A 26,543-nucleotide genomic window follows, 5' to 3' on the forward strand; every position below is an offset into this window, starting at 1 on the left:
ACTACGGTGTATATGTATGTGTATATATTATTATGGGTTATTTATATGGGGCCACAAGGGTTCTGCAGCACCTGACAGTACATAGATGAGGGAATACTACGGTGTATATGTATGTGTGTATATTATTATGGGTTATTTATATGGGGCCACAAGGGTTTTGCAGCGCCTGACAGTGCATAGATGAGGGGAATACTACGGTGTATATGTATGTGTGTATATATTATTATGGTTTATTTATATGGGGCCACAAGGGTTTTGCAGCGCCTGACAGTGCATAGATGAGGGGAATACTACGGTGTATATGTATGTGTGTATATATTATTATGGTTTATTTATATGGGGCCACAAGGGTTCTGCAGCACCTGACAATACATAGATGAGGGGAATACTACGGTGTATATGTATGTGTATATATTATTATGGGTTATTTATATGGTACCACAAGGGTTCTGCAGCACCTGACAGTACATAGATGAGGGGAATACTACAGTGTATATGTATGTGTGTATATATTATTATGGGTTATTTATATGGGGCCACAAGGGTTCTGCAGCGCCTGACAATACATAGATGAGGGGAATACTACGGTGTATATATTATTATGGGTTATTTATATGGGGCCACAAGGGTTCTGCAGCGCCTGACAGTGCATAGATGAGGGGAATACTAGGGTGTATATCTATGTGTATATATTATTATGGGTTATTTATATGGTGCCACAAGGGTTTTGCAGCGCCTGACAGTGCATAGATGAGGGGAATACTACGGTGTATATGTATGTGTGTATATATTATTATGGTTTATTTATATGGGGCCACAAGGGTTCTGCAGCACCTGACAATACATAGATGAGGTGATACTACGGTGTATATGTATGTGTATATATTATTATGGGTTATTTATATGGTGCCACAAGGGTTCTGCAGCCCCTGACAATACATAGATGAGGGGAATACTACGGTGTATATGTATGTGTATATATTATTATGGTTTATTTATATGGTGCCACAAGGGTTTTGCAGCACCTGATAATACATAGATGAGGGGAATACTACGGTGTATATGTATGTGTATATATTATTATGGGTTATTTATATGGTACCACAAGGGTTCTGCAGCACCTGACAGTACATAGATGAGGGGAATACTACGGTGTATATGTATGTGTATATATTATTATGGGTTATTTATATGGTGCCACAAGGGTTTTGCAGCGCCTGACAGTGCATAGATGAGGGGAATACTACGGTGTATATGTATGTGTGTATATATTATTATGGTTTATTTATATGGGGCCACAAGGGTTCTGCAGCACCTGACAATACATAGATGAGGGGAATACTACGGTGTATATGTGTGTGTGTATATTATTATGGGTTATTTATATGGGGCCACAAGGGTTCTGCAGCACCTGACAATACATAGGCTGGTTAGGTTGAGAGATGGATGGGTATAATGAAGGTTAGGGGTAGAGGGTGTGTACACAGAGGGTTAGGCTGGGTATAATGAAGGTTAGGGGTAGAGGGTGTGTACACAGAGGGTTAAGCTGAGAGATGGCTGGGTATATAATGACAGTTAGGGGCAGAGGGTGTGTACACAGAGGGTTAGGCTGAGAGATGGCTGGGTATAATGATAGTTAGGGGTAGAGGGTGTATACACAGAGGATTAGGCTGAGAGATGGCTGGGTATAATGATAGTTAGGGGTAGAGGGTGTGTACACAGAGGGTAAGGCTGAGAGATGGCTGGGTATAATGACTGTTAGGGATAGAGGGTGTGTACACAGAGGGTTAGGCTGGGTATAATGAAGGTTAGGGGTAGATGGCGTGTACACAGAGGGTTAGGCTGAGAGATGGCTGGGTATAATGATGGTTAGGGGTAGAGGGTGCATGCACAGAGGGTTAGGCTGAGAGATGGCTGGGTATAATGAAGGTTAGGGGTAGAGGGTGTGTACACAGAGGGTTAGGCTGAGAGATAGCTGGGTATAATAAAGGTTAGGGGTAGAGGGTGTGTACACAGAGGGTTAGGCTGAGAGATGGCTGGGTATAATGACAGTTAGGGGTAGAGGGTGTGTACACAGAGGGCTAGGCTGAGAGATGGCTGGGTATAATGACGGTTAGGGGCAGATGGGTGACAGAAGGGGTAGAGGGTGCATGCACAGAGGGTTAGGCTGAGAGATGGCTGGGTATAATGATAGTTAGGGGTAGAGGGTGTGTACACAGAGGGTTAGGCTGAGAGATGGCTGGGTAAAATGAAGGTTAGGGGTAGAGGGTGTGTACACAGAGGGTTAGGCTGAGATGGCTGTGTATAATGACAGTTAGGGGTAGAGGGTGTGTACACAGAGGGTTAGGCTGGGTATAATGAAGGTTAGGGGTAGAGGGTGTGTACACAAAGGGTTAGGCTGAGAGATGGCTAGGTATAATGAAGGTTAGGGGTAGAGGGTGTGTACACAGAGGGTTAGGCTGGGTATAATGAAGGTTAGGGGTAGAGGGTGTGTACACAGAGGGTTAGGCTGAGATGGCTGGGTATAATGACAGTTAGGGGTAGATGGTGTGTACACAGAGGGTTAGGATGAGAGATGGCTGGGTATAATGAAGGTTAGGGGTAGAGGGTGTGTACACAGGGTTAGGCTGAGAGATGGCTGGCTATAATGACAGTTAGGGGTAGAGGGTGCGTACACAGGGTTAGGCTGAGAGATGGCTGGGTATAATGATAGTTAGGGGTAGAGGGTGTGTACACAAAGGGCTAGGCTGAGAGATGGCTGGGTATAATGACTGTTAGGGGTAGAGGGTGTGTACACAGAGGGTTAGGCTGAGAGATGGCTGGGTATAATGACGGTTAGGGGAAGAGGGTGTGTACACAGAGGGTTAGGCTGGGTATAATGAAGGTTAGGGGTAGAGGGTGTGTACACAGAGGGTTAGGTTGAGAGATGGCTGGGTATAATGATGGTTAGGGGTAGAGGGTGTGTACACAGAGGGTTAGGCTGGGTATAATGAAGGTTAGGGGTAGAGGGTGTGTACACAGAGGGTTAGGTTGAGAGATGGCTGGGTATAATGATAGTTAGGGGTAGAGGGTGTGTACACAGAGGGTTAGGCTGAGAGATGGCTGGGTATAATGAAGGTTAGGGGTAGAGGGTGTATACACAGAGAGTTAGGCTGAGAGATGGCTGTGTATAATGACAGGGGTAGAGGGTGTGTACACAGAGGGTTAGGCTGAGATGGCTGGGTATAATGAAGGTTAGGGGTAGAGGGTGTGTACACAGAGTTAGGCTGAGATAGCTGGGTATAATGAAGGTTAGGGGTAGAGGGTGTGTACACAGAGGGTTTGGCTGGGTATAATGACAGTTAGGGGTAGAGGGTGTGTACACAGAGGGCTAGGCTGAGAGATGGCTGGGTATAATAAAGGTTAGGGGTAGAGGGTGTGTACACAGAGGGTTAGGCTGAGAGATGGCTTGGTATAATGACGGTTAGGGGTAGAGGGTGTGTACACGGAGGGTTAGGCTGAGAGATTGCTGGGTATAATGACAGTTAGAGGTAGAGGGTGCATGCACAGAGGGGTTAGGCTGAGAGATGGCTGGGTAAAATGAAGGTTAGGGGTAGAGGGTGTGTACACAGAGGGTTAGGCTGAGAGATGGCTGGGTATAATGATGGTTAGGGGTAGAGGGTGTGTACACAGTGGGCTAGACTGAGAGATGGCTGGGTATAATGACAGTTAGGGGTAGAGGGTGTGTACACAGAGGGTTAGGCTGAGATGGCTGGGTATAATGACAGTTAGGGGTAGAGGGTGTGTACACAGAGGGCTAGGCTGAGAGATGGCTGGGTATAATGACAGTTAGGGGCAGATGGGTGACAGAAGGGGTAGAGGGTACATGCACAGAGGGTTAGGCTGAGAGATTGCTGGGTATAATGACGGTTAGGGGTAGAGGGTGTGTACACAGAGTGTTAGGCTGTGAGATGGCTGGGTATAATGATAGTTAGGGGTAGAGGGTGTGTACACAGAGGGTTAGGCTGAGAGATGGCTGGGTATAATGACCGTTAGGGGTAGAGGGTGTGTATACAGAGGGTTAGGCTGAGAGATGGCTGGGTATAATGATGGTTAGGGGTAGAGGGTGTGTACACAGAGGGTTAGGCTGAGAGATGGCTGGGTATAATGATAGTTAGGGATAGAGGGTGTGTACACAGAGGGTTAGGCTGAGAGATGGCTGGGTATAATGATGGTTAGGGGTAGAGGGTGTGTGTACACAGAGGGTTAGGCTGAGCGATGGCTGGGTATAATGATAATTAGGGGTAGATGGTGTGTACACAGAGGGTTAGGCTGAGAGATATCTGGGTACAATGATGGTTAGGGGTAGAGGGTGTGTGTACACAGAGGGTTAGGCTGAGAGATGGCTGGGTATAATGATAGTTAGGGATAGAGGGTGTGTACACAGAGGGTTAGGCTGAGAGATGGCTGGGTATAATGATGGTTAGGGGTAGAGGGTGTGTGTATACAGAGGGTTAGGCTGAGATGGCTGGGTATAATGACAGTTAGGGGTAGATGGTGTGTACACAGAGGGTTAGGGTGAGAGATGGCTGGGTATAATGAAGGTTAGGGGTAGAGGGTGTGTACACAGGGTTAGGCTGAGAGATGGCTGGCTATAATGACAGTTAGGGGTAGAGGGTGCGTACACAAGGTTAGGCTGAGAGATGGCTGGGTATAATGATAGTTAGGGGTTAGAGGGTGTGTACACAGAGGGTTAGGCTGAGAGGTGGCTGGGTATAATGACTGTTAGGGGTAGAGGGTGTGTACACAGAGGGTTAGGTTGAGAGATGGCTGGGTATAATGATGGTTGGGGGTAGAGGGTGTGTACACAGAGGGTTAGGCTGGGTATAATGAAGGTTAGGGGTAGAGGGTGTGTACACAGAGGGTTAGGTTGAGAGATGGCTGGGTATAATGATAGTTAGGGGTAGAGGGTGTGTACACAGAGGGTTAGGCTGAGAGATGGCTGGGTATAATGAAGGTTAGGGGTAGAGGGTGTGTACACAGAGAGTTAGGCTGAGAGATATCTGGGTATAATGATAATTAGGGGTAGAGGGTGTGTACACAGAGGGTTAGGCTGAGAGATGGCTGGGTATAATGATAATTAGGGGTAGAGGGTGTGTTCACAGAGGGCTAGGCTGAGAGATGGCTGGGTATAATGATAATTAGGGGTAGAGGGTGTGTTCACAGAGGGTTAGGCTGAGAGATGGCTGGGTATAATGATAATTAGGGGTAGAGGGTGTGTTCACAGAGGGCTAGGCTGAGAGATGGCTGGGTATAATGACAGTTAGGGGTAGAGGGTGTGTACACAGAGGGCTAGGCTGAGAGATGGCTGGGTATAATGACAGTTAGGGGTAGAGGGTGTGTACACAGAGGGCTAGGCTGAGATGGCTGGGTATAATGGCAGTTAGGGGTAGAGGGTGTGTACACAGATGGTTAGGCTGAGAGATGGCTGGGTATAATGACAGTTAGGCGTAGAGGGTGTGTACACAGAGGGTTAGGCTGAGAGATGGCTGGGTACAATGACGGTTAGGGGCAGATGGGTGACAGAAGGGGTAGAGGGTACATGCACAGAGGGTTAGGCTCAGAGATGGCTGGGTATAATGACTGTTAGGGGTAGAAGGTGTGTACACAGAGGGCTAGGCTGAGAGATGGCTGGGTATAATGACGGTTAGGGGTAGAGGGTGTGTACACAGAGGGTTAGGCTGAGAGATGGCTGGGTATAATGATAGTTAGGGGTAGAGGGTGTGTACACAGAGGGTTAGGCTGAGAGATGGCTGGGTATAATGATCGTTAGGGGTAGAGGGTGTGTACACAGAGGGTTAGGCTGAGAGATGGCTGGGTATAATGACGGTTAGGGGTAGAAGGTGTGTACACAGAGGGCTAGGCTGAGAGATGGCATGGTATAATGATGGTTAGGGGTAGAGGGTGTGTACACAGAGGGTTAGGCTGAGAGATGGCTGGGTATAATGACAGTTAGGGGTAGAGGGTGTGTACACAGAGGGTTAGGCTGAGAGATGGCTTGGTATAATGACAGTTAGGGGTAGAGGGTGTGTACAGAGGGCTAGGCTGAGATGGCTGGGTATAATGACAGTTAGGGGTAGAGGGTGTGTACACAGAGGGCTAGGCTGAGAGATGGCTGGGTATAATGACAGTTAGGCGTAGAGGGTGTGTACACAGAGGGTTAGGCTGAGAGATGGCTGGGTACAATGACGGTTAGGGGCAGATGGGTGACAGAAGGGGTAGAGGGTACATGCACAAAGGGTTAGGCTGAGAGATGGCTGGGTATAATGACGGTTAGGGGGAGAAGGTGTGTACAAAGAGGGCTAGGCTGAGAGATGGCTGGGTATAATGACGGTTAGGGGTAGAGGGTGTGTACACAGAGGGTTAGGCTGAGAGCTGGCTTGGTATAATGACGGTTAGGGGTAGAAGGTGTGTACACAGAGGGCTAGGCTGAGAGATGGCTGGGTATAATGACGGTTAGGGGTAGAGGGTGTGTACACAGAGGGTTAGGCTGAGAGATGGCTGGGTATAATGATAGTTAGGGATAGAGGGTGTGTACACAGAGGGTTAGGCTGAGAGATGGCTGGGTATAATGATGGTTAGGGGTAGAGGGTGTGTGTACACAGAGGGTTAGGCTGAGCGATGGCTGGGTATAATGATAGTTAGGGGTAGAGGGTGTGTACACAGAGGGTTAGGCTGAGAGATATCTGGGTATAATGATAATTAGGGGTAGAGGGTGTGTACACAGAGGGTTAGGCTGAGAGATGGCTGGGTATAATGATAATTAGGGGTAGAGGGTGTGTTCACAGAGGGCTAGGCTGAGAGATGGCTGGGTATAATGATAATTAGGGGTAGAGGGTGTGTTCACAGAGGGTTAGGCTGAGAGATGGCTGGGTATAATGATAATTAGGGGTAGAGGGTGTGTTCACAGAGGGCTAGGCTGAGAGATGTCTGGGTATAATGACAGTTAGGGGTAGAGGGTGTGTACACAGAGGGCTAGGCTGAGATGGCTGGGTATAATGACAGTTAAGGGTAGAGGGTGTGTACACAGAGGGCTAGGCTGAGAGATGGCTGGGTTTAATGACAGTTAGGGGTAGAGGGTGTGTACACAGAGGGCTAGGCTGAGATGGCTGGGTATAATGGCAGTTAGGGGGAGAGGGTGTGTACACAGATGGTTAGGCTGAGATGGCTGGGTATAATGACAGTTAAGGGTAGAGGGTGTGTACACAGAGGGCTAGGCTGAGAGATGGCTGGGTATAATGACAGTTAGGCGTAGAGGGTGTGTACACAGAGGGTTAGGCTGAGAGATGGCTGGGTACAATGATGGTTAGGGGCAGATGGGTGACAGAAGGGGTAGAGGGTACATGCACAGAGGGTTAGGCTCAGAGATGGCTGGGTATAATGACGGTTAGGGGTAGAAGGTGTGTACACAGAGGGCTAGGCTGAGAGATGGCTGGGTATAATGACGGTTAGGGGTAGAGGGTGTGTACACAGAGGGCTAGGCTGAGAGATGGCTGGGTATAATGACGGTTAGGGGTAGAGGGTGTGTACACAGAGGGTTAGGCTGAGAGATGGCTGGGTATAATGATCGTTAGGGGTAGAGGGTGTGTACACAGAGGGTTAGGCTGAGAGATGGCTGGGTATAATGACGGTTAGGGGTAGAAGGTGTGTACACAGAGGGCTAGGCTGAGAGATGGCATGGTATAATGACGGTTAGGGGTAGAGGGTGTGTACACAGAGGGTTAGGCTGAGAGATGGCTGGGTATAATGATAGTTAGGGGTAGAGGGTGTGTACACAGAGGGTTATGCTGAGAGATGGCTGGGTATAATGATCGTTAGGGGTAGAGGGTGTGTACACAGAGGGTTAGGCTGAGAGATGGCTGGGTATAATGATAATTAGGGGTAGAGGGTGTGTACACAGAGGGCTAGGCTGAGATGGCTGGGTATAATGACAGTTAGGGGTAGAGGGTGTGTACACAGAGGGTTAGGCTGAGAGATGGCTGGGTATAATGACAGTTAGGGGTAGAGGGTGTGTACAGAGGGCTGGGCTGAGATGGCTGGGTATAATGACAGTTAGGGGTAGAGGGTGTGTACACAGAGGGCTAGGCTGAGAGATGGCTGGGTATAATGACAGTTAGGCGTAGAGGGTGTGTACACAGAGGGTTAGGCTGAGAGATGGCTGGGTACAATGACGGTTAGGGGCAGATGGGTGACAGAAGGGGTAGAGGGTACATGCACAGAGGGTTAGGCTGAGAGATGGCTGGGTATAATGACGGTTAGGGGTAGATGGTGTGTACACAGAGGGTTAGGCTGAGAGATGGCTGGGTATAATGACGGTTAGGGGTAGAAGGTGTGTACACAGAGGGCTAGGCTGAGAGATGGCTGGGTATAATGACGGTTAGGGGTAGAGGGTGTGTACACAGAGGGTTAGGCTGAGAGATGGCTGGGTATAATGATAGTTAGGGGTAGATGGTGTGTACACAGAGGGTTATGCTGAGAGATGGCTGGGTATAATGATCGTTAGGGGTAGAGGGTGTGTACACAGAGGGTTAGGCTGAGAGATGGCTGGGTATAATGACAGTTAGGGGTAGAGGGTGTGTACACAGAGGGCTAGGCTGAGAGATGGCTGGGTATAATGACAGTTAGGGGTAGAGGGTGTGTACACAGAGGGCTAGGCTGAGAGATGGCTGGGTATAATGACCGTTAGGGGTAGAGGGTGTGTACACAGAGGGCTAGGCTGAGAGATGGCTGGGTATAATGACAGTTAGGGGTAGAGGGTGTGTACACAGAGGGTTAGGCTGAGAGATGGCTGGGTATAATGACAGTTAGGGGTAGAGGGTGTGTACACAGAGGGCTAGGCTGAGAGATGGCTGGGTATAATGACAGTTAGGGGTAGAGGGTGTGTACACAGAGGGCTAGGCTGAGAGATGGCTGGGTATAATGATCGTTAGGGGTAGAGGGTGTGTACACAGAGGGCTAGGCTGAGAGATGGCTGGGTATAATGACAGTTAGGGGTAGAGGGTGTGTACACAGAGGGCTAGGCTGAGAGATGGCTGGGTATAATGACAGTTAGGGGTAGAGGGTGTGTACACAGAGGGCTAGGCTGAGTGATGGCTGGGTATAATGACAGGCGTAGAGGGTGTGTACACAGAGGGTTAGGCTGAGAGATGGCTGGGTATAATGACAGTTAGGGGTAGAGGGTGTGTACACAGAGGGTTAGGCTGAGAGATGGCTGGGTATAATGATAGTTAGGGGTAGAGGGTGTGTACACAGAGGGTTAGGCTGAGAGATGGCTGGGTATAATGATCGTTAGGGGTAGAGGGTGTGTACACAGGGTTAGGCTGAGAGATGGCTGGGTATAATGACAGTTAGGGGTAGAGGGTGTGTACAGAGGGTTAGGCTGGGTATAATGAAGTGAGGTCTGATGAGGAGGGTTAGAGAGTTTCACCACATGATGCCATAATATTGATGGGTCACAAGGTGTCTCCCCCACCCACAGGTCCTCATCAGTATGGTCTACCTGCCGGACACCATGCCCGCCTCCTTCCAGGCCACCTATACTCCAGTGGAGTCTGCAGGAACCGATGCTCAGATCCGGCATCTGGCGCGACTAATGGCCACGCAGATGACGGCTTCAGGCATTGGTCCAGGTAAGTGGGGCATCTGGTGGTAGATGGCAGGAGACGTCACCTGAGGAATAGTTTTAATGTGACCTCATTCTGCAGGTGTGGAGAAGGTGAAGGAGCTTCCAGCTGAGGTCGTGGAGGAGGAAAGTGCGAAGCCAGAGGCACTGGTGATCAAGCGAAGGGTCTCCTCCCTTCCCACGCAGGGGCAGGCCATCTCTGTGTTGGGATCTCAAGCAAAGGGTGTAAAGGATGAGGATGAAGAAGCCCCTCTTGCCAAGAAGCGTCCTGAGCCTATACTGCCGGTGACCCAGATTCGGTGAGCAAGCTCTTCCTCAGACTAAGCTCCCCACTCCTGTTCTCCAGGTCTAACACCTCTTTCTCTGCTACAGGGCAGCTGGAGCCGGAGGACGGAAAAAGGTTTTCAGACTCAAAGAAGTTCTGGAGCCAATGACAGAAGCTCAGATCAAAAACTTGAAGCTGTCCGCTGTGCAGAGAATCCTGCAGGCAGAGCGCAGTGTGTGCGGCAGCGCGGCCGCCCAGGTACAGAGCTCCGACCCCTATTATCTGAGTATATCGTGGTGTCGGGAATATCGTTCTAACACCGCTTTCCCATCAGATGCGTGTCAAGGTTCTTGCACGCCTGGTAACCCATCTGGATACATCCCTGAAGGCAGAAGTCTTGTCCCACTTCCTGAGTGACCCCCGGGCCCGGCTGGACCTGGCATTGGCATGGCTATACCAGGAGTACTGCGAGTATCAGTCGGGAGCCGGAGAGGAGGGTTATCAGGAGTGCCTGATTGGTATCCTGACGGGTCTACAAGAGCGGCCTGATCAGAGAGATGGGTTAGTGTCCAGGAGTGTGCACAAGGGTTGTCTTCTGTCGCTGCTGGAATGCTCAGTGTGGTGTCCTCTGTTTCCTCCAGCGTCTTCACCAAGTTTGTGCTGGAGGCTCCTCTGCTGACCGACTCTGCACTGGAGGTCATCCGGAAATACTGCGAAGATGAGGTGCCTGAAATCACGCCATGCTTTTCAGATGATGTTAATTGCTCATCTAAGATATTTATATTGTAGTAACCCAGGGTAACGTATTGCCTACTACATACGATAGATGACACCTCTGTATGGCCACAAGCTGGTGGATGTGCTGGGTGACTTAGGGTCTGACCTCTGGTAGCGGGGTCACAGCAGTGACATTTGAGACCTCCTGTTACCTACTTACTAGCCCGCATTTCATGTGTCCTCTCCATATAGGGTCGCAGTTATTTGGGGATGTCTACATTGCGGGATCTGATCCTCACCCGCCCGGCTCGGCAGTTCCAGTACTTGCATCTTCTTCTGGACCTAAGCTCTAACGAGAAGGACAAGGTGACTCTTTGTTAGAGGTTTGTGCTGTGGGGAATTCTGTCCGCAATGCGTCATTCATCCGCCATGTTTGTACTTCTACAGGTCCGTCAGCAGGCCCTGCTCCTCATCAAGCGGATGTACGAGAAGGAGACTCTCCGTCAGTACATAGAGAAATTTGCCCTCAATTACCTCCAGCTGCTCGTCCACCCCAACCCCCCCTCGGTGCTCTTCGGGGCAGACAAGGACACAGGTGGGATCTTGGTTTCTGTATTTTAGTGTTTTGATTGGACTGTGTTACCGCGTGGCTGCTTGTTGTCCATGCAGACGTTCATCCCCATAATATAGATCATTAACCTGACGCAGCCCTGTGTAAGAACCACCTCTGATAAGGACCGCCTTGGGTGCAGCCCCTGTGTAAGGACCGCCTTGGGCGCAGCCCCTGTGTAAGGACCGCCTTGGGCGCAGCCCCTGTGTAAGGACCGCCTTGGGTGCAGCCACTGTGTAAGGACTAATGCTGTGTACACACGGGGGCGATAGGGGCTGAAATCGCTGGGAATATGGTCGCTGAGCGACCATATTGCCAGTAATTGGAGTGTGCACCAGCGATAAATCGCCGGGTGCGCGCTCCCGTTTTCAGCCCCTGAATGGTCGCTGGTCGGAGGAACATGCTCCTCCGACCAGCGACATCCCCTGCCTCTTCACCCAGCAGTGTTTAAATTTTCATCTGCGACCATCTCTGGTCGCAGATGAAAACGGGGCACGGGGCAATATGATTGCTGAGCAATATATTGCCAACGATCATTTTGCCCCGTGTGTACGCACCTTTAGCTAGTCCTCCCCATTAGGCAAAACAATATCAGGTTTTCTGTTTTTAAAAAATAATAATTTTTCTTGTAACTGATCCCCATGTTCTTCTGTCTCGTGTCTGGCCTCAGAGGTGGCAGCCCCCTGGACGGAGGACACAGTGAAACACTGCCTGTATCTGTACTTGGCCCTGCTTCCCCAGAATCACAAACTGATCCATGAGCTGGCGTCTGTGTACACCGAGGCCACGGCGGACATCAAGAGGACTGTCCTGCGAGTCATCGAGACCCCGGTGAGCGAGTGGTGGTCAGTGAATGGAGAGGGGACCTTGAGGGAGGTTGTACCCAGTTCAGCGAGCACTAAGGGGACCTTGAGGGGGGTTTTGGAGTGGTCATAGGAAGAGATAAGGAAGAACATTCTGTGTGCTCCTTGTGCTAATCCTTCCTCCGTCTTTCCACAGATCCGGGGTATGGGAATGAACTCCCCAGAGCTGCTCCTGCTGGTGGAGAATTGCCCCAAGGGTGCGGAGACGCTGGTGACGCGGTGCCTGCATATCCTCACGGATAAAGGTGATAGAACATCATTCTTCTGGCACCAGTACTACAGCACTGAGCTCTAGTCATGTCAGTAGGGAAACCTCCTTCCCTGGTAATGCTGTATTGCTGCCTCAGCTGTTGTTGCCATAGTTACTCTGGTTACAGTATTGGCGCTATGTGTGTATATATGCTGTATTGCTGCCTCAGCTGTTATTGCCATAGTTACTCTGGTTACAGTATTGGCGCTGTGTGTATATATATATATATATATATGCTGTATTGCTGCCTCAGCTGTTGTTGCCGTAGTTACTCTGGTGACAGTATTGGCGCTATGTGTGTATATATGCTGTATTGCTGCCTCAGCTGTTATTGCCATAGTTACTCTGGTTACAGTATTGGCACTATGTGTGTATATATGCTGTATTGCTGCCTCAGCTGTTGTTGCCATAGTTACTCTGGTTACAGTATTGGCACTATGTGTGTATATATGCTGTATTGCTGCCTCAGCTGTTATTGCCATAGTTACTCTGGTTACAGTATTGGCGGTATGTGTGTATATATGTTGTATTGCTGCCTCAGCTGTTGTTGCCATAGTTACTCTGGTTACAGTATTGGCGCTATGTGTGTATATATGCTGTATTGCTGCCTCAGCTGTTATTGCCATAGTTACTCTGGTTACAGTATTGGCGGTATGTGTGTATATATGCTGTATTGCTGCCTCAGCTGTTGTTGCCATAGTTACTCTGGTTACAGTATTGGCGCTATGTGTGTATATATGCTGTATTGCTGCCTCAGCTGTTGTTGCCATAGTTACTCTGGTTACAGTATTGGCGGTATGTGTGTATATATGCTGTATTGCTGCCTCAGCTGTTGTTGCCATAGTTACTCTGGTTACAGTATTGGCACTATGTGTGTATATATGCTGTATTGCTGCCTCAGCTGCTGTTGCCATAGTTACTCTGGTTACAGTATTGGCGCTATGTGTGTATATATGCTGTATTGCTGCCTCAGCTGTTATTGCCATAGTTACTCTGGTTACAGTATTGGCGCTATGTGTGTATATATGCTGTACTGCTGCCTCAGCTGTTATTGCCATAGTTACTCTGGTTACAGTATTGGCGCTATGTGTGTATATATGCTGTATTGCTGACTCAGCTGTTATTGCCATAGTTACTCTGGTTACAGTATTGGCGCTATATGTGTATATATGCTGTACTGCTGCCTCAGCTGTTATTGCCATAGTTACTCTGGTTACAGTATTAGAGCCATCTGTGTATATATGCTGTATTGCTGCCTCAGCTGTTGTTGCCATAGTTACTCTGGTTACAGTATTGGCGCTATGTGTGTATATATGCTGTATTGCTGCCTCAGCTGTTGTTGCCATAGTTACTCTGGTTACAGTATTGGCGCTATGTGTGTATATATGCTGTATTGCTGCCTCAGCTGTTGTTGCCATAGTTACTCTGGTTACAGTATTGGCGCTATGTGTGTATATATGCTGTATTGCTGCCTCAGCTGTTGTTGCCATAGTTACTCTGGTTACAGTATTGGCGCTATGTGTGTATATATGCTGTATTGCTGCCTCAGCTGTTATTGCCATAGTTACTCTGGTTACAGTATTGGCGCTATGTGTGTATATATGCTGTATTGCTGCCTCAGCTGTTGTTGCCGTAGTTACTCTGGTGACAGTATTGGCGCTATGTGTGTATATATGCTGTATTGCTGCCTCAGCTGTTATTGCCGTAGTTACTCTGGTTACAGTATTGGCACTATGTGTGTATATATGCTGTATTGCTGCCTCAGCTGTTGTTGCCATAGTTACTCTGGTTACAGTATTGGCACTATGTGTGTATATATGCTGTATTGCTGCCTCAGCTGTTATTGCCATAGTTACTCTGGTTACGGTATTGGCGGTATGTGTGTATATATGCTGTATTGCTGCCTCAGCTGTTGTTGCCATAGTTACTCTGGTTACAGTATTGGCGCTATGTGTGTATATATGCTGTATTGCTGCCTCAGCTGTTATTGCCATAGTTACTCTGGTTACAGTATTGGCGGTATGTGTGTATATATGCTGTATTGCTGCCTCAGCTGTTGTTGCCATAGTTACTCTGGTTACAGTATTGGCGGTATGTGTGTATATATGCTGTATTGCTGCCTCAGCTGTTGTTGCCATAGTTACTCTGGTTACAGTATTGGCACTATGTGTGTATATATGCTGTATTGCTGCCTCAGCTGCTGTTGCCATAGTTACTCTGGTTACAGTATTGGCGCTATGTGTGTATATATGCTGTATTGCTGCCTCAGCTGTTATTGCCATAGTTACTCTGGTTACAGTATTGGCGCTATGTGTGTATATATGCTGTATTGCTGCCTCAGCTGTTATTGCCATAGTTACTCTGGTTACAGTATTGGCGCTATATGTGTATATATGCTGTACTGCTGCCTCAGCTGTTATTGCCATAGTTACTCTGGTTACAGTATTGGAGCCATCTGTGTATATATGCTGTATTGCTGCCTCAGCTGTTGTTGCCATAGTTACTCTGGTTACAGTATTGGCGCTATGTGTGTATATATGCTGTATTGCTGCCTCAGCTGTTGCCATAGTTACTCTGGTTACAGTATTGGCGCTATGTGTGTATATATGCTGTATTGCTGCCTCAGCTGTTGTTGCCATAGTTACTCTGGTTACAGTACTGGCGCTATGTGTGTATATATGCTGTATTGCTGCCTCAGCTGCTGTTGGCATAGTTACTCTGGTTACAGTACTGGCGCTATGTGTGTATATATGCTGTATTGCTGCCTCAGCTGTTGTTGCCATAGTTACTCTGGTTACAGTACTGGCACTATGTGTGTATATATGCTGTATTGCTGCCTCAGCTGTTGTTGCCATAGCTACTCTGGTTACAGTATTGGCGCTATGTGTGTATATATGCTGTATTGCTGCCTCAGCTGTTATTGCCATAGTTACTCTGGTTACAGTATTGGCGCTATGTGTGTATATATGCTGTATTACTGCCCCAGCTGACCTGTTATGGTGATGGTCACTATGGTTACAGTATTGGAGCCATCTGTGTATATATGCTGTATTGCTGCCTCAGCTGTTATTGCCATAGTTACTCTGGTTACAGTATTGAAGCCATCTGTGTATTTATATGCTGTATTGCTGCCTCAGCTGTTGTTGCCATAGTTACTCTGGTTACAGTATTGGCGCTATATGTGTATATATGCTGTATTGCTGCCTCAGCTGTTATTGCCGTAGTTACTCTGGTTACAGTATTGGCGCTATGTGTGTATATATGCTGTATTGCTGCCTCAGCTGTTGTTGCCATAGTTACTCTGGTTACAGTATTGGTGCTATGTGTGTATATATGCTGTATTGCTGCCTCAGCTGTTATTGCCATAGTTACTCTGGTTACAGTATTGGCGCTATGTATGTATATATGCTGTATTGCTGCCTCAGCTGTTGTTGCCATAGTTACTCTGGTTACAGTATTGGTGCTATGTGTGTATATATGCTGTATTGCTGCCTCAGCTGTTATTGCCATAGTTACTCTGGTTACAGTATTGGTGCTATGTGTGTATATATGCTGTATTGCGGCCTCAGCTATTATTGCCATAGTTACTCTGGTTACAGTATTAGCGCTATGTTTGTATATATGCTGTATTGCTGCCTCAGCTGTTGTTGCCATAGTTACTCTGGTTACAGTATTGGCGTAAGGTGTGTATATATGCTGTATTGCTGCCTCAGCTGTTATTGCCATAGTTACTCTGGTTACAGTATTAGCGCTATGTGTGTATATATGCTGTATTGCTGCCCCAGCTATATGCTGTATTGCTGCCCCAGCTGACCTGTTATGGAGATTGTTACTATGGTTACAGTATTGGAGCTATGTGTGTATATATGCTGTATTGCTGCCTCAGCTGTTATTGCCATAGTTACTCTGGTTACAGTATTGACGCTATGTGTGTATATATGCTGTATTGCTGCCTCAGCTGCGGTTGCCAATACTGTGTATATATGCTGTATTGCTGCCCCAGCTGACCTGTTATGGAGATTGTTACTATGGTTACAGTATTGGAGCTATGTGTGTATATATGCTGTATTGCTGCCTCAGCTGTTATTGCCATAGTTACTCTGGTTACAGTATTGAAGCCATCTGTGTATTTATATGCTGTATTGCTGCCTCAGCTGTTGTTGCCATAGTTACTCTGGTTACAGTATTGGCGCTATATGTGTATATATGCTGTATTGCTGCCTCAGCTGTTATTGCCGTAGTTACTCTGGTTACAGTATTGGCGCTATGTGTGTATATATGCTGTATTGCTGCCTCAGCTGTTGTTGCCATAGTTACTCTGGTTACAGTATTGGTGCTATGTGTGTATATATGCTGTATTGCTGCCTCAGCTGTTATTGCCATAGTTACTCTGGTTACAGTATTGGCACTATGTGTGTATATATGCTGTATTGCTGCCTCAGCTGTTATTGCCATAGTTACTTTGGTTACAGTATTGGCGCTATGTGTGTATATATGCTGTATTGCTGCCTCAGCTATTATTGCCATAGTTACTCTGGTTACAGTATTGGCGCTATGTGTGTATATATGCTGTATTGCTGCCTCAGCTGTTGTTGCCATAGTTACTCTGGTTACAGTATTGGGGCTATGTGTGTATATATGCTGTATTGCTGCCTCAGCTGTTGTTGCCATAGTTACTCTGGTTACAGTATTGGCGCTATGTGTGTATATATGCTGTATTGCTGCCTCAGCTGTTATTGCCATAGTTACTCTGGTTACAGTATTGGTGCTATGTGTGTATATATGCTGTATTGCTGCCTCAGCTATTATTGCCATAGTTACTCTGGTTACAGTATAAGCGCTATGTTTGTATATATGCTGTATTGCTGCCTCAGCTGTTGTTGCCATAGTTACTCTGGTTACAGTATTGGCGCTATGTGTGTATATATGCTGTATTGCTGCCCCAGCTGACCTGTTATGGTGATTGTCACTATGGTTACAGTATTGGAGCCATCTGTGTATACATGCTGTATTGCTGCCTCAGCTGTTGTTGCCATAGTTACTCTGGTTACAGTATTGGCGCTATGTGTGTATATATGCTGTATTGCTGCCCCAGCTGACCTGTTATGGAGATTGTTACTATGGTTACAGTATTGGAGCTATGTGTGTGTATATATGCTGTAATGCTGCCTCAGCTGTTATTGCCATAGTTACTCTGGTTTCAGTATTGGCGCTATATGTGTATATATGCTGTACTGCTGCCTCAGCTGTTATTGCCATAGTTACTCTGGTTACAGTATTGGCGCTATGTGTGTATATATGCTGTATTGCTGCATCAGCTGTTATTGCCATAGTTACTCTGGTTACAGTATTGGCGCTATATGTCTATATATGCTGTATTGCTGCCTCAGCTGTTATTGCCATAGTTACTCTAGTTACAGTATTGACGCTATGTGTGTATATATGCTGTATTGCTGCCTCAGCTGTGGTTGCCATAGTTACTCTGGTTACAGTATTGGCACTATGTGTGTATATATGCTGTATTGCTGCCTCAGCTGTGGTTGCCATAGTTACTCTGGTTACAGTATTGGCGCTATGTGTGTATATATGCTGTATTACTGCCCCAGCTGACCTGTTATGGTGATTGTCACTATGGTTACAGTATTGGCGCTATGTGTGTATATATGCTGTATTGCTGCCTCAGCTGTTATTGCCATAGTTACTCTGGTTACATTATTGGCGCTATATGTGTATATATGCTGTACTGCTGCCTCAGCTGTTATTGCCATAGTTACTCTGGTTACAGTATTGGCGCTATGTGTGTATATATGCTGTATTGCTGCATCAGCTGTTATTGCCATAGTTACTCTGGTTTCAGTATTGGCGCTATGTGTGTATATATGCTGTATTGCCGCCTCAGCTGTTATTGCCATAGTTACTCTGGTTACAGTATTGGCGCTATGTGTGTATATACATGCTGTATTGCTGCCTCAGCTGTTATTGCCATAGTTACTCTGGTTACAGTATTGGCGCTATGTGTGTATATATGCTGTATTGCTGCCTCAGCTGTTATTGCCATTGTTACTCTGGTTACAGTATTGGCGCTATGTGTGTATATATGCTGTATTGCTGCCTCAGCTGTTATTGCCATTGTTACTCTGGTTACAGTATTGGCGCTATGTGTGTATATATGCTGTATTGCTGCCTCAGCTGTTATTGCCATAGTTACTCTGGTTACAGTACTGGCGCTGTGTGTGTGTGTATATATGCTGTATTACTGCCCCAGCGGACCTGTTATGGCGATTGTCACTATGGTTACAGTATTGGCGCTGTGTGTGTATATATGCTGTATTACTGCCCCAGCTGACCTGTTATGGCGATTGTCACTATGGTGACAGTATTGGCGCTGTGTGTGTATATATGCTGTATTACTGCCCCAGCTGACCTGTTATGGCAATTGTTACTATGGTTACAGTATTGGTGCTATGTGTATTTATGCTGCGCTGTTCTCTGTCTATCTGGCTAGTTCCACCCTCCCCGGAGCTCGTGAAACGTGTCAGAGAGCTGTACCAGAAGCGTCTCCCAGATGTACGGTTCCTGATCCCAGTGCTCAATGGTCTGGACAAGGTGAGGATGCTGATATTCCCAATACCACACTTAGCATTATTCATAGCTGTGTGTAGTGTTCTCTGTGACTGAACATCAGAAGTAACCCCTAAAGCCTGCACAGCCCCCCGATACACAGCATTGAGATGCTTTACTGAGGAGTCTGACTAGCGAGGTGCAGGGCAGGGCAGTGGCTGTATTCCAGCACGTAGGGAACCACACAGGAAGCAACTCAAGGAGTCTAACAGTCCACATGTTGCAGCGTAATAACTTCAACATTTTATATATCCCACCCATGCCATGTACCAGGGGAGGCAGCCGCCTAGGGCGCACCACGTACGCTAACACTGGAGGGGGAATAGGCCGCACCTACAGTAGATTATACTTACTGTGCTGCTTGCAGCATCCTGACGCCTGTACTGTCCTCACACAGGCTGCGTGGCTCCAGGCTGAAACATAGAATGTGACGGTAGATAAGAACCACTTGGCCCATCTAGTCTGCCCCTTTTTCAAACATGTTGCCTCAAACCATATTTATTTTTTAATGTCTGCAAAGCGCCTTGAGTCCTGTTGGAGAAAGTGCGCTATATAAATTATACTTACTTACTTACATATTTGCCTATCCCAAGCATGTTTAAATTGTACTACTGTATTTGCCTCTACAACCTCTGATGGTAGGCTATTCCACTTATCTACTACTCTTTCTGTGAAGTAATTCTTCCTCACATTTCCCCTGAATCTTCCTCCCTCTAGTGTCAGTGCATGTCCTCGTGTTCTGCTGCTCCTCTTCCTGTGAAGAATGTCTCCCACCTGTACCTTCCTCCCCCTAGTGTCAGTGCATGTCCTCGTGTTCTGCTGCTCCTCTTCCTGTGACTAATGTCTCCCACCTGTACATTCCTCCCCCCAGTGTCAGTGCATGTCCTCGTGTTCTGTTGCTCCTCTTCCTGTGAAGAATGTCTCCCACCTGTACCTTCCTCCCACTAGTGTCAGTGCATGTCCTCGTGTTCAGCTGCTCCTCTTCCTGTGACTAATGTCTCCCACCTGTACCTTCCTCCCTCTAGTGTCAGTGCATGTCCTCGTGTTCTGTTGCTCCTCTTCCTGTGACTAATGTCTCCCACCTGTACCTTCCTCCCCCTAGTGTCATTGCATGTCCTCGTGTTCTGCTGCTCCTCTTCCTGTGACTGATGTCTCCCACCTGTACCTTCCTCCCTCTAGTGTCAGTGCATGTCCTCGTGTTCTGCTGCTCCTCTTCCTGTGACTGTGTCCCACCTGTACCTTCCTCCCACTAGTGTCAGTGCATGTCCTCGTGTTCAGCTGCTCCTCTTCCTGTGACGAATGTCTCCCACCTGTACCTTCCTCCCTCTAGTGTCAGTGCATGTCCTCGTGTTCTGTTGCTCCTCTTCCTGTGACTAATGTCTCCCACCTGTACCTTCCTCCCTCTAGTGTCAGTGCATGTCCCCGTGTTCTGCTGCTCCTCTTCCTGTGACTAATGTCTCCAACCTGTACCTTCCTCCCTCTAGTGTCAGTGCATGTCCACGTGTTCTGCTGCTCCTCTTCCTGTGACTAATGTCTCCCACCTGTACCTTCCTCCCCCTAGTGTCAGTGCGTGTCCTCGTGTTCTGCTGCTCCTCTTCCTGTGACTAATGTCTCCCACCTGTACCTTCCTCCCCCTAGTGTCAGTGCATGTCCTCGTGTTCTGCTGCTCCTTTTCCTGTGAAGAATGTCTCCCACCTGTACCTTCCTCCCCCTAGTGTCAGTGCATGTCCTCGTGTTCTGCTGCTCCTCTTCCTGTGACTGTCTCCCACCTGTACCTTCCTCCCCCTAGTGTCAGTGCATGTCCTCGTGTTCTGCTGCTCCTCTTCCTGTGACTAATGTCTCCCACCTGTACCTTCCTCCCTCTAGTGTCAGTGCATGTCCTCGTGTTCTGCTGCTCCTCTTCCTGTGACTAATGTCTCCCACCTGTACCTTCCTCCCTCTAGTGTCAGTGCATGTCCTCTTGTTCTGCTGCTCCTCTTCCTGTGAACAATGTCTCCCACCTGCACCTTCCTCCCCCTAGTTTCAGTGCATGTCCTCGTGTTCTGTTGCTCCTCTTCCTGTGACTAATGTCTCCCACCTGTACCTTCCTCCCTCTAGTGTCAGTGCATGTCCTCGTGTTCTGCTGCTCCTCTTCCTGTGAAGAATGTCTCCCACCTGTACCTTTCTCCCCCTAGTGTCAGTGCATGTCCTCGTGTTCTGCTGCTCCTCTTCCTGTGAAGAATGTCTCCCACCTGTACCTTCCTCCCTCCCTCTAGTGTCAGTGCATGGCCTCGTGTTCTGCTGCTCCTCTTCCTGTGACTAATGTCTCCCACCTGTACCTTCCTCCCTCTAGTGTCAGTGCATGTCCTCGTGTTCTGCTGCTCCTCTTCCTGTGACTAATGTCTCCCACCTGTACCTTCCTCCCTCTAGTGTCAGTGCATGTCCTCTTGTTCTGCTGCTCCTCTTCCTGTGAACAATGTCTCCCACCTGCACCTTCCTCCCCCTAGTTTCAGTGCATGTCCTCGTGTTCTGTTGCTCCTCTTCCTGTGACTAATGTCTCCCACCTGTACCTTCCTCCCTCTAGTGTCAGTGCATGTCCTCGTGTTCTGCTGCTCCTCTTCCTGTGAAGAATGTCTCCCACCTGTACCTTTCTCCCCCTAGTGTCAGTGCATGTCCTCGTGTTCTGCTGCTCCTCTTCCTGTGAAGAATGTCTCCCACCTGTACCTTCCTCCCTCCCTCTAGTGTCAGTGCATGGCCTCGTGTTCTGCTGCTCCTCTTCCTGTGACTAATGTCTCCCACCTGTACCTTCCTCCCTCTAGTGTCAGTGCATGTCCTCGTGTTCTGCTGCTCCTCTTCCTGTGAAGAATGTCTCCCACCTGTACCTTCCTCCCTCTAGTGTCACTGCATGTCCTCGTGTTCTGCTGCTCCTCTTCCTGTGACTAATGTCTCCCACCTGTACCTTCCTCCCCCTAGTGTCAGTGCATGTCCTCGTGTTCTGCTGCTCCTCTTCCTGTGAAGAATGTCTCCCACCTGTACCTTCCTCCCCCTAGTGTCAGTGCATGTTTTCGTGTTCTGCTGCTCCTCTTCCTGTGAAGAATGTCTCCCACCTGTACCTCTCTCCCTCTAGTGTCAGTGCATGTCCTCGTGTTCTGCTGCTCCTCTTCCTGTGAAGAATGTCTCCCACCTGTACCTTCCCCCCCCTAGTGTCAGTGCATGTCCTCGTGTTCTGCTGCTCCTCTTCCTGTGAAGAATGTCTCCCACCTGTACCTTCCTCCCTCTAGTGTCAGTGCATGTCCTCGTGTTCTGCTGCTCCTCTTCCTGTGAAGAATGTCTCCCACCTGTACCTTCCTCCCTCTAGTGTCACTGCATGTCCTCGTGTTCTGCTGCTCCTCTTCCTGTGACTAATGTCTCCCACCTGTACCTTCCTCCCCCTAGTGTCAGTGCATGTCCTCGTGTTCTGCTGCTCCTCTTCCTGTGACTAATGTCTCCCACCTGTACCTTCCTCCCTCTAGTGTCAGTGCATGTCCTCGTGTTCTGTTGCTCCTCTTCCTGTGACTAATGTCTCCCACCTGTACCTTCCTCCCTCTAGTGTCAGTGCATGTCCTCGTGTTCTGCTGCTCCTCTTCCTGTGACTAATGTCTCCCACCTGTACCTTCCTCCCTCTAGTGTCAGTGCATGTCCTCGTGTTCTGCTGCTCCTCTTCCTGTGACTAATGTCTCCCACCTGTACCTTCCTCCCTCTAGTGTCAGTGCATGTCCTCGTGTTCTGCTGCTCCTCTTCCTGTGAAGAATGTCTCCCACCTGCACCTTCCTCCCCCTAGTGTCAGTGCATGTCCTCGTGTTCATCTGCTCCTCTTCCTGTGAGTAATGTCTCCCACCTGTACCTTCCTCCCCCTAGTGTCAGTGCATGTCCTCGTGCTCTGCTGCTCCTCTTCCTGTGACTAATGTCTCCCACCTGTACCTTCCTCCCTCTAGTGCCAGTGCATGTCCTCGTGTTCTGCTGCTCCTCTTCCTGTAAAGAATGTCTCCCACATGTACCTTCCTCCGTCTAGTGTCAGTGCATGTCCTCGTGTTCTGCTGCTCCTCTTCCTGTGACTAATGTCTCCCACCTGTACCTTCCTCCCTCTAGTGTCAGTGCATGTCCTCGTGTTCTGTTGCTCCTCTTCCTGTGACAAATGTCTCCCACCTGTACCTTCCTCCCTCTAGTGTCAGTGCATGTCCCCGTGTTCTGCTGCTCCTCTTCCTGTGACTAATGTCTCCCACCTGTACCTTCCTCCCTCTAGTGTCAGTGCATGTCCTCGTGTTCTGCTGCTGCTCCTCTTCCTGTGAAGAATGTCTCCCACCTGTACCTTCCTCCCCCTAGTGTCAGTGCATGTCCTCGTGTTCTGTTGCTCCTCTTCCTGTGACTGATGTCTCCCACCTGTACCTTCCTCCCTCTAGTGTCAGTGCATGTCCTCGTGCTCTGCTGCTCCTCTTCCTGTGACTAATGTCTCCCACCTGTACCTTCCTCCCTCTAGTGTCAGTGCATGTCCTCGTGTTCTGTTGCTCCTCTTCCTGTGACTAATGTCTCCCACCTGTACCTTCCTCCCCCTAGTGTCAGTGCATGTCCTCGTGTTCTGCTGCTCCTCTTCCTGTGAAGAATGTCTCCCACCTGTACCTTCCTCCCTCTAGTCAGCGGTCCCTCCAGCGCATAGGAACTAGTACTAGTTCCCATGCGCCAGAGGGACCCCCGCCACTGACTGTACATTCGCCGCAGGAACTTCGCGGCTGCGGGGAGTGGTACAGCAGAGGCACACATCATCTCCTCCGCTGAGTGAGCTCTGACCTCAGGCTGACAGGTATCCCCCTCCCCTCAGCAGCCGCAGGAACCCCCCTCCTCCCAGCACCCAGGGACAGCACTCCCCATCTACCCCCTAAAAAACACTGAACCTGGGTCAGCCCTGCCTTAAATATTATATATATATATATATATATATATATGCTGTGTAAATGGGGTATAAAGCAGGGTCAGACCCTGGATACTCTAGCATTCAAAGACCAGGGTCCGACCAGGGTTTTTGGTGTAAAAGGGGTATCAGTCTTTCCTGGTGATGTAGGCCATGCACCATTTTAGTTGCTCTTCTTTGTACAGTCTCTAATGTATTTATATCCTTTTGGAGATATGGCCTCCAGAACTGAACACAATACTCTAGGTGAGGTCGTACCAATGACCTATACAGTGGCATTATTACTTCTTTCTTTCAACTGCTGATACCTCTCCCTATGCAACCAAGCATCTGACTTGCCTTCTTCATTGCTTTGTTACATTGCCTACCTGCCTTTAAGTCCCCTGAAATAGTGACACCTAGATCCTTCTCTTCCTCAGTAGTTTCCATTATAGTGCCATTTATACTATATTGAGTCTTTGGATTTCTGAGACCCAAGTGCATGATTTTGCATTTTTTGGCATTAAATTGTAGTTGCCATGCTCTTGACCATTCCTCTAATCTACCTAGATCATCAATCATTTGTTTTACCCCTCCTGGTGTGTCTACCCTGTTGCATACCTTTGTGTCATCTGCAAAAAGGCACATTTTACCCTCAATTCCATTTGCAATATCACCAATAAAGATATTAAAAAGCACCGGTCCAAGTACAGATCCCTGGGGTACTCCACTTGTAACCTTTCCCTCCTTTGACTGTACTCCGTTTACTACAACTCTCTGTTTTCTGTCCTGCAACCACGCTCTTATCCATTCAACTATCTTAGAATCCAATCCCAAGCTTTCAAGTTTATTTAACAGTCTGCGATGTGGGACAGTGTCAAAAGCTTTACTAAAGTCTAGATAAGCTACATCTACAGCCCCACCTTGATCTATTACTTTAGTCACCCAGTCAAAAAAGTCAATAAGATTTGTTTGACATGATCTTCCCTCAGTAAACCCATGCTGTTTCGGATCCTGTAACTTGCTGGATTTGACAGATTGCACAATTTGGACATGTAGTGACTGTATATAAATCTGTGGTCCTATGTTACTGATCAGCTCAGACTTCATTGTGACCAATAGGAAGGAATGATACAAGTGGTCCCTACAGTCCATGTGTGAGTAATGGCGGCATTCTGGCTGCTGATCTTCTGTGTCCTTTCTGTCTTCTAGAAAGAGGTTATTCAGGCGCTGCCGAAACTCATCAAGCTCAACCCGATTGTTGTGAAAGAAGTGTTCAATCGGCTGCTGGGGACACAGCACGGTGAGAGGGTGGGTGGGGGAGGGCACATACCGGGGTGGGGTAGGGGCACATACCATGCTAGTGTGGGGTAGTGGCAGGTAGACTTGAACTGTACTGCCCGAAAGGGGCGGTGTACAAACAGCTGCTGGTCTTTTTTTTAAAGACTTTTTGATCAAATATACCATTCATTCAGGACCCCTGACACTGCCTGTACTGGGGTGTTCCCGGGGTCTCCAAGCTCTGCCTCTACTGGGGTGAGCCCGGGGTCTCCAAGCTCTGCCTGGACTGGGGTGAGCCCGGGGTCTCCAAACTCTGCCTCTACTGGGGTGAGCCTGGGGTCTCCAAGCTCTGCCTCTACTGGGGTGTGCCCGCTGCCTCCAAGCTCTGCCTGTACTGGGGTGTGCCCGCTGCCTCCAAGCTCTGCCTCTACTGGGGTGAGCCTGGGGTCTCCAAGCTCTGCCTCTACTGGGGTTAGCCCGGGGTCTCCAAGCTCTGCCTCTCCTGGGGTTAGCCCGGGGTCTCCAAGCTCTGCCTGTACTGGGGTGTGCCCGCTGCCTCCAAGCTCTGCCTCTACTGGGGTGAGCCCGGGGTCTCCAAGCTCTGCCTGTACTGGGGTGTGCCCGCTGCCTCCAAGCTCTGCCTGGACCGGGATTGAGCCCGCTGCCTCCAAGCTCTGCCTGGACTGGGGTGAGCCCGGGGTCTCCAAGCTCTGCCTCTACTGGGGTGAGCCTGGGGTCTCCAAGCTCTGCTTCTACTGGGGTGTGCCAGGGGCCTCCAAGCTCTGCCTCTACTGGGGTGTGCCCGCTGCCTCCAAGCTCTGCCTCTACTGGGGTGTGCCAGGGGCCTCCAAGCACTGCTTCTACTGGGGTGAGCCCGGGGCCTCCAAGCTCTGCCTCTACTGGGGTGATCCCGGGGCCTGCAAGCTCTGCCTCTACTGGTGTGATCCCGGGGCCTGCAAGCTCTGCTTCTACTGGGGTGAGCCCGGGGTCTCCAAGCTCTGCCTCCACTTGGGTGAGCCCTAGGGTTACCACCTAGTCCCTTTAATTCCGGACACATATTAATTACACAAGTTCTGTGGCAGTTTAAAATCAGGTGAAGTGGAGTCTTGAAGTCAAACTGCCACAGAACCTGTGTAATTAATATGTGTCCGGAATTAAAGGGACTAGGTGGTAACCCTAGTGAGCCCGGGGTCTCCAAGCTCTGCCTGGACTGTGGTGAGCCCGGGGTCTCCAAGCTCTACCTCTACTGTGGTGAGTCTGGGGTCTCCAAGCTCTGCCTGGACTGGGGTGAGCCCGGAGTCTCCATCTCTGCCTCTACTGGGGTGAGCCCGGGGTTTCCAAGCTCTGCCTCTACTGTGGTGAGCCTGGGGTC

General features: G+C 48.8%; 1 protein-coding gene across 1 annotated transcript in view; it reads left to right on the forward strand.

Annotated features, from left to right (window-relative positions):
- The window catches only part of SYMPK (symplekin scaffold protein), an 87,449-nt gene that overhangs the window by 46,703 nt on the left and 14,203 nt on the right, over positions 1-26,543 (forward strand). The window contains exons 11-21 of the mRNA XM_083160422.1: positions 9,518-9,668; positions 9,744-9,960; positions 10,034-10,184; positions 10,261-10,487; positions 10,568-10,649; positions 10,896-11,009; positions 11,091-11,238; positions 11,924-12,084; positions 12,253-12,361; positions 18,872-18,972; positions 25,103-25,193. Coding sequence (XP_083016548.1) covers positions 9,518-9,668; positions 9,744-9,960; positions 10,034-10,184; positions 10,261-10,487; positions 10,568-10,649; positions 10,896-11,009; positions 11,091-11,238; positions 11,924-12,084; positions 12,253-12,361; positions 18,872-18,972; positions 25,103-25,193 — 1,552 coding nt within the window. The remainder of the gene's footprint in view (positions 1-9,517; positions 9,669-9,743; positions 9,961-10,033; positions 10,185-10,260; positions 10,488-10,567; positions 10,650-10,895; positions 11,010-11,090; positions 11,239-11,923; positions 12,085-12,252; positions 12,362-18,871; positions 18,973-25,102; positions 25,194-26,543) is intronic.

This window comes from Crinia signifera, chromosome 9 (genome assembly GCF_055691185.1).
Source record: "Crinia signifera chromosome 9, ASM5569118v1, whole genome shotgun sequence".
NCBI lineage: Eukaryota > Metazoa > Chordata > Amphibia > Anura > Myobatrachidae > Crinia > Crinia signifera.